Source organism: Pieris brassicae, chromosome 9, assembly GCF_905147105.1.
Source record: "Pieris brassicae chromosome 9, ilPieBrab1.1, whole genome shotgun sequence".
Lineage (NCBI taxonomy): Eukaryota > Metazoa > Arthropoda > Insecta > Lepidoptera > Pieridae > Pieris > Pieris brassicae.
In genome coordinates, this window is record NC_059673.1 from 7,862,123 (window position 1) to 7,877,011 (window position 14,889).

Here is a 14,889-nt window from a genome sequence, read left to right on the forward strand (position 1 = left end):
CAAATAATTAACTGAATTAAAAACTATTGCATTATTATTAAAACAAATTATCTAGATTCTAATTATCTACTAGAAAAATCGTTGTTAAATTTATACCTGTCTAACATCTTACACAATAATAATAATACATTTAAACATAATGATCGAAACATTCTTTATAGTTTTATCGTCAACAAAACTTTAATATCAACGTGCTTAATCTCAATGTGGGAAAACGCTTGCTCCTATATATTTTACAATGTAAAACATGATTTAATAAGCGAACGTTTGCGCGCATAAATCCACTGCAGGTGGCCATTGTTAGCTACTTACAGAAGCTTATACTAATACTTTATAAAAGGTATGTTGGACTTATGTAATGAGAATTACTATGGTCCGAATTAAATATTATTTATAATCTTAGCTAAAGTAATAAAATAGATGAGAACGCAATAGATTCAACAAAGGAAATAGACAGAAGAATTGGAAATGCATGGAAGAGATATTGGTCCCTAAAAGATATTATGAAAAATAGTCAAACGCATCCTTACAATTCTTACATACGGCTTCCAAACACGGGCACTAACCAAAGCAGAATGTAAAAGATTAAGCATAATCCAGAGAGCCATGGAAAGAAGATAATAAACAAAATAAGAATTAACAAAACAAGTAAAAAGAATTTAATATATAAAACAGGGTTTGATGACGTTACATATAAAACAAAGCAACTAAAATGGAAATGGGCTGGACATACCATAAGAGGAGCAGAATTGTAACACTATGGCAATCACGAGGCTATAAAATAAACAGATAAGCTATTTAAAAGGTAAGCCAATAGATTATGGATATGTCTGGAAAGACCAGGACGAGATTGGTAAGGTTTAAAGAAAAATGGACGACAATAAGGGATACCTTTTCCCGTAAGCACACAGAATTGTTTATCGTAGATTAAGAAAAACAATAACCATAAATGTATATATGTACTTTGTATTTCTGATATAAGGCTAAATATAAATAAAAAAATGGTCTAAGCTCATCTGTTGCCTAATAAACCAGCACAGACCTCCCATAAACGGGTCTCGGTTATTGCATAGTTTAATTTAACAGACTAGGTGATCAACCTTCTGTGCCAGACTCTCGTCGAATTTTGGTTCAAACCTCAGGCTCCATCGTACGAGCACGTGTGATATTTTTCGTGAGAAAAAAACCAGTGGCGCTTTAACCTTTTATCTCTACTCATATTTCTGTATCTGTTTCGTGTTCATTTGTTTTTCTAACACGGCATGTCAGTTTATCATGTTATCCTTTACCTTACAAGAGAGTGTTACGCACATAGACTGAAATATAAATCGGTGCCCAACCGGGGTTTGAGTCTATGATCTAAGGATCCTCAGGTATGAGAGTTTCAAGCCACTAAGCGAACAATGCTTATTAAGTAACTTTTTTACAGTTTAAATTATCCTAACTCTGAACCGTAAAGCGAAGGGGTTAAAAGTGACACAGGTAACGCGTTAATAAACCCACCCTCATTTCCGGTGCGTTCTAGTGACGGGCTTAACATGTCGATATAAAAATATCATTCTCTACTCATAATCACCCAGAAATATACAGTGTCCTAAACAAAAACTTTTAATGTATTTTCGTCAGGTCTATTCGATTTTGATACTTTCATTAATTAATTTTCTATAAAATTTGTGTAATTTCTACAGGACATAAATTTTAACGATCTTGTGTTGCTCCAAATATACTTGAACAGCGCAGCTCTATTATAACATATTACATATTACAATACAGCGAGGTAGGGCGACTTCTGTGTAGCTTGAACCCCGGCTTAGCTCAGACTAGAAAACCAGCGAGTACTTTAGTGAGGGAATCGTGTAATGAAGTGCTTGTTATCATGTGTTCAATACTCAACTGCATTCAACTCCTTGACACCACGAACTTAGTGAGAAGACTGAAAAGCACAAAATTATTTGAACTAGTGAATAGTAAGTGCACGTTAGTATTAAGTGCTAAACAGTGAGTGAAAAAATAGAACACAAGAACAGAGTGTTTTTCCTTTAACAGAGACTGTAAGTAGTATTATTGGACATTTCCTTGTAAAAAATCCTTTTTAGTAAATTACGTTAGACTTAAATTACTTATTTGTCTTAAGTTGGGCTAGATCGTAATGTTCCATGGTGTCTTAGTAAAGACACGTGTATAAAAAAATGTGTTCAATACCTCTTTTGGCTACGTTCTTTAGCGTGAAAGTTATTTGACTGTGGTATATTAGAACTAGAGTTCTAGGTTTAGGTTAGAACCTAACCTATGCCAAAACCTAAAAATATATTAGGTTTTTGACACACGGGAGGCATTTGCGCTAATTTCTTATTCTCATAGGCTAAAAAGAATGGCGGAGAGTTTATTATCAGTTCTTCTCTTCCGTTCTACGCCCTCGATTTCAGAACTGGCAGTAAATATAAAATTAGGTACATTTAATTATTATATTATATTTCTTATTTTTTTACTTTCATAAGTACAGTGTGTTACCTATATGAATAAACGATTTTTGACTTAACTTATCTTAGCATATCGTTTATGTTAAAATCCACAAGGATACGAGAGTCATTGTTAGCGCTAAATCTTTCGCAATCTTTATCGTAAAATCGTTTTGTTAAAACAATATTTTTATTTCCGGTCGATAAATTATATTTTCTCATTACCAAGCGCTGTGCGTTGCAATAAATTTCAGTAATCACAGTTAAACCGAGCTTAACTAAGATTAAATGATGTTCTGTTAGTTTTACCTGTTAACAAATATTTCAATGACTTTAAGTATTATAATTATAATGCTTCGTTGCAGTTATAATTATATTTCTAGGACTAAAGCATGCCGATTTCTTCACGTTTTCCTTCACCGTATGAGCATATGTTAAAATATGCACACAGAAAAACTATTGGTCACGGAGTTCCAACCTACAACCTTGGATATGCACTTGGAGTGGCACGTTAAAAGTACTCTGCCAATACAGTCTGAGATTATATAAAGTATAATGAATATTTTATAAAATAATAGAAATCAGTTGGGTTTTGGAAATCCATCACTTCATGTTTTTGGGTAAACGGACTGAACTTTCCATTTTGATCTGATCCATCCATTTCTCCCCAGAAACCTTTACGATGTCGTCAGCCGATCGATGTTTTTTTCCTCGAGGTTCGATGAAAATTGGTGATATAGATAGATCAATTTCTTTTAAATAAACAATAACTTGATAAATTTCAACCAGCGCCCTCCTACGACGACTCTTTGAAACTTGCTCCTATGAAGCCTCTATCCCGGCATCTATGGACAGCCTTCGGGATCTCTCCCCCTCCCCTCACCACACCCACAACTATCGATCTTTCGCCCTCACTGTACAACTTGGCTAACCAAATGAAGCACTGCCCGAGTTTGGTAACAAACAATCAGGCCTAATATTCATACAATTTATATTATTAGTGCGTAAGTACAGGTGAGTACAGTGTTTTAATATAAATTTGAAAATTGTATACGCTGTTATTCATTGTACCCAAACATTGTTTGTTTGCCTGTTTTGTGGTCACCACGTCATTAGTCATAGATATAATAACATATTATAACATTATTCATAGTTTTTAATATATATGCGAAGATTTGTGAACATTCAGGAAGTAGGTCGCGTCTATAGATTGTGTGCATTTGTACGCATCCTGCTGCAATTAAGATTCATGGCTGCGGCGTAATGAGGTTCTAGTAGTTCTTTTTACTGCGCTATTTTCCGAGTTTTTCTTTCTTATACTTAAGTCTAAATCAATACTGTATGACCTATTAAAATTATTTCAACTTGCTCATAAGCGATATTAGATTGTTTGTCTTTGTTGTTCAACATTATGTTAGGTAATAGCTAATTAATTCACGTATCATAAAAGCCTACAAGATTGTACAACATCGTAATCGAATTCTTTTATAGAATTTACAGGTAAATATAATCAGGGTTAGTAGGTACGTTTTATCACTTAAAACCTTCTAGAACCTTCTAGGCTACAAATGAAAACGATTTCATTGTTTATTATACTAATTAATAACTATTTATTCTTAATAAGCGTTTAATGTTTAATAAAACCATTGTATTCTATTAGCCAATAACACGCATGTCTCAATTCCAGGACGGTGCCGCCGGTGTCCAGCCGACGGAGACACTCCACATACAGCACGACGGTCCTCTCGCCTCCGACAAGGATCTCTTCATTGACGATGACGGCTCGGGCGTAGAGATCGACGAGAGCTCTGGATCCGGTTACGGGCCCGGCCCTGGCCCCGACGACGAAGACAGCCGCGGCTCAGGTGACGTCCCAGACGCGCCTGAGGATGACGAAGACTACACACGAACCACGGAGGCTCCGATACCCACTATATTCCATACGAATCCGTCCAGTCCGGACGAATCAGAGCCTCTAACCCCACCTGTAGTGCAGCCCATCGATGTATTTAGTCGTGAGTAGAGGCCGTGCATGCCGGTTCTGTTGCGTTTTTCTATTATTTGGCGGATCTTGAGCGTTGGGACCTCTTTTGTTCACTCATAAATAATATAGAATAGGAATTATAGTATTGTCTCTTGTTAACATAGCTGTTACACATTAAGAAATAAACTTTTTGAACGGCTTGAATCGATGTATTATTATTAAAAACTTGTAATTATTTACATAATTCTACATTTTACATTTTTTCCGACGTTTCGCGTGCTTTTCAGCGTGCGTCATCGTGACCACGCTTCAATCTGGTCAAAAAGTGTTTTTCTTAGAACAGGAATTATTATAGATAAGATATAGTCCTTACTTCAACCAAACACTTCCTAGTAAGTGGAGATAATAAAAACATTCTGGATTAATGAGAACTATCTGATCCCAGGATCAGATTAATATTATACTAGTTCAGTTGATGGCATATTTTTCTGAATAATATTAATACCGCTAAGACTTGACAAAAAATGGATACAATTCAATATATTTTTTATCTAATGCAAATATATGAATGCTATCAACGCTTAGGATTCGTGCTAATGTGATATCATCTTTGTGGTCACTGGAATTGAACTAATTAGTTTGAATAATTTCAAGTAGTAACTTCTAAATATGAATAAAAGTAAAGATATTACAAATAATAAAAGGTACTACTTTATTATTTGAACTAAAACCTAACTTGATAGAAGACCGCCTTGACCACACGATGTAACTTTGCAATAAAACTTTAAGATGATTTCACGTTACCTAGTTTATCATAGATTAGTAGATAAGTATATCCATATAAGCCTGTATATGTCAAGAGTTTTTGCATTTATAAATTAATTAATTTTAATTACCCTTGTGATTCAGCTTTGAGTCGTAGTTTTCATAAGTCCCTTATTATCACGGATAAAACCCGTCAGTTTCCTCTTGACTGTTGACCTTGCAGGACGTATTTGTTGTACCTATAAAATCTTTTTATCCATACCCTGTACTTTCTTAAGGATTTTGGTAAGTTTCGATCATTCGAGCATGTATTCACTCGTTTTTAAAAATCAATCATAACATTAAAATTTCGCATGTTTATCTTCACCTTCTTAGATCCATCTGTTGCTTTAATTGGCATAATCTTCGAGTCTTCGTCATCGAACGCTTTTAATGTTTACATAATGAATCCCCTTCAAACATATTTTTAAATATTTCAATCGTATGCTCTTTAATTTTGGTTCAACGGATATGGATCTGGATAGCGTAGGGCTGTGACAAATAATAATTAATACGATTTCAGCGAGGATATTGTCAAGTAACCCGAGCGAACAAGAACCGCGCGGCGCGGGGGAGGATCAGCCCTCGCGCCCGGATATCTCTGGAGACATCAACTTGTCTGGAGAAACCGTAAGTGGATTAGTTATAGTCTCTAAGTGAATGTTTAATGACATAACTTAATTATCCTGTTTATCGGGGATCATTTGTATGGATGAGGTGGAAATTGGGTTTTGAACATTATTCAAACTGAAATTGTGGTGTGGTTAATATACAAACAAAGGAACACCGAAAATATTATTTAAGAATGTATAATAACTTTTCTTGAGTACATTATTGTGTTATGAGAACACATTGAACTACACAAAATATAAATTAAATTTGTTTGTGCCTGAATTTGGTTGTACAGTTCCGATTGTCCTCATTGTTAAATCTGCAGATTTTCAAGAATATTGTAATTCTTAAAATCGCGGTCCCAGTACCGTAACCCAGGTTTTTATTCTAAAGTTCTGTATCTAATTTTATTCTCACTAAATTTCAGGATATAATAAGTCAAGCGGGATCAAACCTAGAGCCAGAGACGCGGCCGGCGGACAACGGTGTGGTGATCATGGACACGCCCCACGAGGACCGCGCAACCAGCTTCTTCGCACAACCGGGCATACTAGCTGGTGAGTATAGTATTTATATGGTTCGTGTGGGACAATATCAAGACAACTATGTTGTTGACTTGAAGAGATTACAATTACTTGAAACAATTCCATACGTGTACTAACCAAGGCTGTAAATTTCTCACTCAGGCTTTTTTAGTTTTATAAGCGTGGCGATTTCCTAAATCATCAGAGTTACGCCCCGACGTAGGCACTCTCTTTAAGTTTTCCATTACTTAGGAATTAGCATTTCATTCTTTCGCTTATATACTATTATTTAAAGCACACCAATGACCAGTGGCATAACTATACCACCCGAGACCGTGGCAATTTCTTTTGATTTGTACTCAGTGTCATTTGAATAAATTTGGAGATTTTCAGCGTACACGTTGTATATGTCCCACTAATACCACAATAATAACTCCTGTCTTAGGCGAAAGGAAATGGTTTGTAGACCCCACGCTAGACCAATGCGTATTGCATTCATCAATAGATCATAACATCTCAATGCATTCATCATCTAATCGCTAGCTTTTCGGTGAAGGAAACGTGAGGAAACCTGGATATATTTGACAATGAAATAAAAGTTTAAAGTTTTTGAGCTCGCGGCCTCATGGGCCCTCTTGGACCTGGGCCCTATTGTTACGCCACTCCTGATGACCCAGGAATCGTACCGTATTAGCAATATTCTGCCCACGCCTAAACAATTTTTCAAATTATTTTTGGTACCTTTTAGATACTTTATTCTATTAACAAAATACTCGCTAATTAATGTTAGAAGATTTTAAAATTTATCTTTGTGTGGTGAGAACTTTACCTTTACTTATAACTAATCAAATTCTATTAAATTTCAGCCGTAATCGGTGGAGCCGTAGTAGGACTTCTATGCGCGATTCTAGTAGTAATGTTCATAGTATATAGAATGAGAAAGAAGGATGAAGGTTCATATGCTTTGGACGAGCCTAAGAGAAGCCCGGCAGCAGCATCGTATGGAAAAGGTCACAACAATCGAGAATTTTATGCGTGAGACGATACAGAACATCCTATGCCACCAATTTTTTAACTAACAGATAACAAGATGGCCGCACGTTGTTTTAACGTTTTTAAATTTTGACATGACTGATAATTTTCCTTACACATTATCCTGTGGCTAAATATGTTCTGTGGTCGGTGTTCTTACTAAAAATTTCAACATCTGTACTGATTGTACATCTCTGTACAAATCATGTACATTTAAAATGTTGTTTAAATATCGAATTATGCAAATTGCATACAAATTATATCAATTAAGACCAAATATTAAACTATCGTGAAGATAGTCTCGATATTACAATGTCTTCATATTTCGAGACCAATAAGTGTTTGGAGTGTAACTAATTTTGTATTTGAATGGAGATCTTGTAAGTTTCTGTATAAAATGAATGTGCCATTCGCTTCTTTTTAATTGTACATTTGCCAATATTGTGTCGTAGTGTTTTTCATAGACTATAGTCTATGGTATCGTCCATATCTTGTTTGTTCTATAATCTATAATGAATCTAATATCCTGTATTTAGGGCTAATTGATTTATATTAAAGCTATCTCAAAATCTTATGAATTGTCTTTTGTATTAAATTACAAACTTATCAAATATTAAATATAAGGGCTTTTGATAAATGGCTACCTATTTATTATTTTCAATGGTACATATAAACGTAATAATAGTAATTGTAAATTCTTTTTAATATTAAAAATTATATATTATAACACTTTTAATATATACGATTTTGATATATGCTTGTATCATGTTTTGCCGTAAAATAAAATACTTTTACTCTTTTTTATATGTTCCTTTAGATAAGTAAAATAAATTACTAAACTATACCTATGTAAAAATAGGACCATTCTGATTTTATTTTGTCAATTCTTATTTTCTACATTGAATCTGTATGTTGAATAATTTTTAAACCAGGTTGTGCAAGCCAGTCTACTTTTTATAATATTTTTGTGACTTGTGCCATTTTTATTCTATTAACTATGTTATTACTCTGTAATCGTTTTACATAATTGTTCATCTCAGTCATAGATATACAAAATATCACACATTTTTACAAACATTAACGCGATGTTTTTTAATTAAATAAATAAAAGAGCCACATCATCAGGTGTCAGTAATTGATCATAAATTAAGCCATAGAGATTAGGGAAATAACAATTAACATTTATATATTCTATGGAAAGCAAACCGACCTGATTGCTTTCAATAGTCTATGTTATGTCTATGACTTAGATAACTACGATAAACATAAATTAAAGTATGATAACCGTATTTTAATTTTGTCGTATATTGTATTTGGAAAAAAATCTACCTTTTTAATTTACTTCCAGTCCTTTATTTTACTTTAGTTTCTGGCAATTAATTTATTATTTTACTATAAGAGGCATTGTTAAGCGATTGCTAATATTAAACTGTAATATATTAATAATTGATATTAAGCACTAACACACTGTAATGAACAAAAATTAGAATTGGTCGCAAGTAAAAGCTTACATTCCCACAATAGCATGGATTACGCTCACATAGTGTAAATGTAAATTGTATATTGTTATAGGGATAATATAAGTTATAAATAGTTGAAATCAGTCACCAAATAACTCTTGTTTACAACTTGACATTTACGATAATATAATAAACTGGGACTATTTTCTCCACGTGCAAGCGTCGCTTAAAAAGTCTTACAAATTTATATGGAAGTAAACTCAGATCGGCAAAGTATGAATGGAAACAGAACATTATATATTCACAAAAATTGTCATATTAGTCATCAAGATGATGTTTGTCGTAACAGAGTTGTCAATATGACAAAAAGTATACTGTAGCAAATCCAAATCATCAATCAAATAAACGTTCTCTTTAGGCACATGTGACAGTAAAAGACTTTTGCGACACGGACTTGAATACCACTAATTTGTCTGACCTATTATATAAATTATAATTATTTCCTAAATCATATAAGATATACAAACCTACGTAGAACTGTAATTTCCTAAAAAAACTGTATTTCTATTTTGACATGATAATTTAATAAAAAAAAATTGTAATTGTTAATGTTAGGTTCACCTTTCAATGAAGTTGAACTAAAATTTATATTACATTTTCTTTAGAGTTAACAAAGCTATCGGCTCATGCTAAATTGTTTAATATCTTAAGATTTGACAGCTGTCAAGTACTGGCAAGAGATAGCACCTGGATAGCAAGAGATAGCAAATTTGAACAAAAAAAAACAAAACAAATTCGAATAAATGTAGGTCTGACAAAATAGTGGCAATAATAGGCCTTCCATGCTATATAATGTTTAATATATTGCATAAGAAATTAAACTTCATCACATTTATATCACCTATAATCAAGGCCTATACAAAATATTTGATCTATATTGTATTCCTAGAAAATATTAGAAGCTTTGATGTGAATACCTTTAGTAATAATCTAATTATAATTGGCAGCTGTTTGATTTCATATTGTAATTATTTCAATGCCTTTTTATTTAATATCAGAGTCTAGGTACAGTTGACAAAAAAGTTTTAATATTATAATCACATTGAATCTTTAGTGTAAAAGTACCTATTCTCATATATTAATTGATACAAGTGATCTGTATCACCTGGAAAAATTGTTGTGTGCGAAATTTTAGTGGTTTTGCTTATGGCTTCAATCACAACTTTATATGGTTGATGTATGTATATGATATGTATCCTTACATATGATTTTAAACTAATTAAATAGTTTGTGTACTGTATCCTATATCAAATATGACTTTTTTGTACTATACAATTCTGTCTTTAATGGATTTGATAATATATTAACAATAATTTGTTACTAAAAGGGCAATGGAATGAAAAGAAGCAATTTTATCTTTAAACTAATGTCTAAGTTAAGGTAGGGTAAACACGGATGTCCACCTTGTAAATACACTCCTTTACACTTAGGTAAATATACAGGTCAATAAGAAAGGCTTTGTTTAATTTATACCTTGGCAAAACATACAGCAGTTCATAAATTATAATACAAGACAACACCCACAAATAAAAAATGCTATAATTATAGTACATAATGAATATGCAGAAAGCAGATTAGTGAAAGTTTGTGATTTTCAATCAAGTGGGCATGGCTTTGATTCTTGGATATTAACTAGGCACTAATGTATTTGTCTATTATATCTGAAGTGCGGAAATTTGAGTGTAAGAATTGAATACAGTGTAAACTTAATATAGCGATACCAATGGGACATAAATAACTACTAAACTATATTAAGTTAACTGCTAAACTGCATTTAGTCATAAATAACTCTTTTTCTGCCCTAAGAAATATTATGTATATCCGAAAACTGAGTCCTGCTGATAATAATTTTTACTTATGTACTAAAATACTCCTCTATGTACTGGTTTCTGTGTATCTCATTCACATCATCAACAAATAAATTTGGTTCTTCAACCATAGCAAACTCACTTTCCATTAGACCTGCAAAATAAATTTTAGAATAAGTTAAAAAATTCTATGACCACAATTTTGAGACACAAACTCAAGTCCAACCCAGCCAATTGTACAATGATTATTTACGTTAATATGAGTATTAAAATAAATGAAACAACTGCAAACCTGTATCTTCAAGAATAGGTTCATTTAATTGCATTGCTATATTATGTAGTACTGCACAAGCAACTACAGTTGTTTTGGCTGTGTTTAATGAGCCTCTAATGACATCTTGTAAAATTCGGAATCTTTCCTTCCAAACATTCATGCATTGTTGAACAACATTATGAGTTTCAAAGAAACTTTGATTATATCTTTCTTCTGCTTCAGTTATAGGTCTCAGAACTGGTGTGAGTAGATGAAAAGAACAGGGATATGCACAATCACCCATTAGTTTTCCAAAAAATTCATTTTCTTCAAAACGCCTCTTTATTGAGCTTTCATTATATATCCTTGCATCGTCAGTACTTCCTCGCCAGCGACATACAATATCTCGTATTCTGAGAGTGGCATCACAGATAACCTAGAAATAGAAACTATTTGCTTTTAGAAATGGTAAATAAAAGTTTAACATGACGTAAGAAGTTTTGTACATACTTGTGTATTAATTGAGTACTGTCCCTGACTGTTAATAAAAGATTGACCATTATTGTCACTTATTTTTTGTATCTTTATATGGGTACAATCTAAGACACCAGTTATGTTTTTCATGCCACTTATTTCCTCAAATTGATGCATAATGGTTGATTCCTCAGTAGAATTTTCTGGCATTTTAATATACTGAGAACTTTTACAACATAATGCAATAGAAACTTTTTGAGCTAAGCGCGACAACGTTTGCTGACTTATTCCATGGACGTCAGCACAGTTCTCTTGGATCTGCAATAAATGGAATTTGTTACTGTCTTTATTAGATAGCAATATATTCCTTCTCGTTTAACGAATAATGTTTATTCACTCGTTTAACGAACCCCATGCCGAGCCCAATATCTAATAACTGCCATCACTTGCAGTTCAACTGGAACTCCACCCCCACGCAAATCCACTTCTAGATCATTTCGCAGTAAATCAACAATTTTTAGCATGTTCTGCTTAGTAAATCTGTAGTATTGTCTGAAAGTATCGTCTGGCATGTTTAGAGGATTGAACCTCATTTTATATTTTTTTCTTGCTCGCAGTGTCTTTCTTCTACACTCTCTTATTTCTTGAATATCGCGTTTGAAGTCTGTGAAAAACTCATCAATACTCATTTCAGCAAGGTAAAGGACCTTTACCAGATTTAGTATTTAGCAATAATGAAAAAAGGTAAACAAACAAGTGTTACCAAATGTCAGGAGTCGCAATGACTGGCAGTATTGTCAAATTTATTGTCAAATTATGACATTTGATAACGTTGTATAAAAGATTATGTTTAAAATATTTGTGAATCAACTTCGACTAGTTTTAATAAATTTCTTTATTTAAAGACAAAATATGTTCAAATAATTCTACATCAAAAATCAGAATATATAGAAAGAAAAATTATATATGACGTTGTTACATACACAAAAGAAGCCCGAAATCTCTGGGTAGACTAATTGATATTTTTTGCTGTTAAAACAATTTTTAATTATCTTTTATATCACCGATTATTGATTGACAGTAACTGTCAATCTGTTATAAAAACCATCAATGAACCATATCCAACAATTTGTGGATAAAATATATAACATAAAGAACTTTTTCGCTTATAAATTTATTACTATATAAAAGTAATTGAATAATATGTGGTGCTTCGTGGAATTTTTTCATTATTCATTTTACGTTTTGATAAATTAAAAAAAATAATACAAAACAGTTTGACAGCGGTGGGATTCGAACCCACGCCCTTTCGGACTGGTGCCTAAAACCAGCGCCTTAGACCACTCGGCCACGCTGCCTACGATGTTGGTCGCTAAATAGTGCAACATGTATACTTTTAAATTCTAGCAATTCAAGTATACTCGAAGAGTCAAAATGGCGATATTGTGTCTTGTTTATAAATGGAATGATTAAAAAAGGACACAACTAGATTAGTTCCAACAGTTTAAAGAGAACGTAACACACGTTTATAGTTTGAAATTGAATACACTCCAGTCAGTATAGTCTCAGTAGACTAAACATTATTAGCTTTCAGTTTCTTTTACTTGAGTGAAGTCCTATTGCTGCTGAATTACGAAATTCACATGACATTTATTATTTTTTTGTGAAATGCCTCTTTATAACTGCGTCTTACTTGTCTTTAGAGCTACTGTAATACCATAAACAATTGAAGTCACTTTGTTGAGTTTAATTCTCTGCTTCCAATGTTTTTTTTATACTTTCTTCTTATTTAATGAGATGGCGTAGTCTTTTTATTTCACGAATGTTTTTGACATTCATAAGCAAGCGCTAAGACGCATCTAAATTGAATAAAAGTATTTTGATTTATTGATAAATATATATATATACGCGAGTAAACGAAGAATACTTATTTTTAATTCAAACATAAAACAGTACATGTTCATGTGAGAGACCAAATATGAGAAGGCGCGATGTAGTTATAAAACTTCGGTACGATTTCGGAATTTGTCCGCAGTATGAGTTTGTTGTTACTTACTTAAATTTAGTGTTAGGGGGTTGGTCGCCCACAACACAGGTATATTCTGGGGCCTGAAACTAGCGTCAACATAACAAGGCAACAATTTAATATGTTTAATTACGATATCTTGTATATATTGTATTATTTACGAGAGACCCACTTAGTCCCTTAAATATGAATAATCCAGAGTTGATGTTTCCAAGTATCGTTGAGCAGTTTGACTTTCCGGTGAACCCCTGTTTTGCCCGGTCGTTTGCGCCACACTAACGTCACACGAACTGTGACTCCCATATTTCAAAATTCAATACGTTAAGTCACACTTTTCATGGGAATAGCCCTCTTGACTATTTCCTTGAAAAGTGTGACTTTTATCTACTTGATTTTTTACTATCTATGTAATTGTCTACACCGTATTTGCATAACTCTAACCCTAATAAAGTTATAAAACCACTTTCGAAAAAGAAAATAAAGAATAACAGGTAAGTAGGCAAATCTAGTTTCGCATTACGCTCATCGATCAACCGCGTGTATAATTAATAGTTGCCATCGCAAATAAATTGCAAACGGTTTTGACAATTTGCATATTTTATAGATTACAACAGTTCAGAGATCACTTTGCGATTAAATACCATACTTTCGATTTGGTAGATTATTATTGATAACAGTATAAAAAGTTACTTTACGTTACCTATTTTACTCAGGGATAATATTGCAGCATAGAACTCTTTAAATCGGGCTACTACCACACTTTTTTGTTTATTCGTTATAAATAGGAATATATAAAAATTCCCTTTTACTAATACTAAATACTATTATATTACAGTGGGTTCATTTATAATTATTTATTTTAAATCTAAAGTTATGATATAAAGAACAATTTCCATTCGTACGTATTCCGTTATTTATTAAGCCTATCACAAATTGAACTATAAAGTAATAACGATGCTGTCTTGGTACTTTTGTATGAAACTTTAGCTCATGAACACCACCAGGAAATACTGCCAGCAATAATGGTACTCTGCCACATGAAGCAAATATATTAAATTAGATTTAATATTCATTACCTTCATGCCGTTAGTTAGTTACGTTACTACAAATAAAATTAGTTCAAAAGGAAGATAAGAAATATCGAACACGCGGAGCTACATATTCGAACTTTCTATTGTTCATTACTCTATGTAATTGTACATACATTTTGAAGTACTTAGATTGGCTTCGTACATTGTAAAATGTCAATGTCAACTATATTTACAATATGATGATAGTGAAAGTTGAATGAAATTGAAACTTTATTGTAATATTAAAAGCAGCTATGGAACAAAAATGCTAGTCTAAATATTTGTTGAACTGTTTCCAAGCGATGTAATTTATTCCGTTAAAT

The 14,889-nt window shown here is 32.7% G+C and overlaps 2 protein-coding genes and 1 non-coding gene across 5 annotated transcripts in view; 1 reads left to right on the plus strand and 2 right to left on the minus strand.

The window, feature by feature from the left end:
• The window catches only part of LOC123714103 (syndecan), a 226,714-nt gene extending 216,325 nt beyond the window's left edge, over nucleotides 1-10,389 (plus strand). The window contains exons 2-5 of one of the 3 annotated variants that reach the window (XM_045668231.1): nucleotides 4,147-4,474; nucleotides 5,771-5,877; nucleotides 6,287-6,416; nucleotides 7,250-10,389. In XM_045668231.1, coding sequence (XP_045524187.1) covers nucleotides 4,147-4,474; nucleotides 5,771-5,877; nucleotides 6,287-6,416; nucleotides 7,250-7,422 — 738 coding nt within the window. In that variant the 3' untranslated portion in view covers nucleotides 7,423-10,389. Of the gene's footprint in view, nucleotides 1-4,146; nucleotides 4,475-5,130; nucleotides 5,494-5,770; nucleotides 5,878-6,286; nucleotides 6,417-7,249 lie in introns of those variants that run through there. The other 2 variants (XM_045668232.1, XM_045668233.1) reach the window with 2 other exon arrangements.
• On the minus strand, nucleotides 10,383-12,228 carry LOC123714102 (putative nuclease HARBI1). The gene is made up of 4 exons (XM_045668230.1): nucleotides 11,881-12,228; nucleotides 11,507-11,788; nucleotides 11,036-11,432; nucleotides 10,383-10,897 (listed from the first exon to the last, which is right to left on the minus strand). The coding sequence occupies exons 1-4, from the start codon at nucleotides 12,157-12,159 to the stop codon at nucleotides 10,791-10,793; spliced, it is 1,065 nt and encodes a 354-aa protein (XP_045524186.1). The 5' UTR covers nucleotides 12,160-12,228; the 3' UTR covers nucleotides 10,383-10,790.
• Nucleotides 12,229-12,748: 520 nt separating this feature from the next.
• Nucleotides 12,749-12,828, minus strand: Trnal-uag. The gene has a single exon. It is a non-coding gene; the product is annotated as a tRNA-Leu (tRNA).
• Between the last annotated feature and the right edge of the window lie 2,061 nt (nucleotides 12,829-14,889).

What these genes read in the sequence shown, in the direction of transcription:
- LOC123714102 (XM_045668230.1), bottom strand. Translation starts at nt 12,159, where the DNA reads ATGAGTATTGATGAGTTTTTCACAGACTTCAAACGCGATATTCAAGAA. An exon ending in GATATTGGGCTCGGCATGGG is followed by an intron (nt 11,789 to 11,880) that starts GTTCGTTAAACG and finishes CATTTATTGCAG; the next exon opens with ATCCAAGAGAACTGTGCTGA. An exon ending in ACCTATTCTTGAAGATACAG is followed by an intron (nt 10,898 to 11,035) that starts GTTTGCAGTTGT and finishes TTTATTTTGCAG; the next exon opens with GTCTAATGGAAAGTGAGTTT.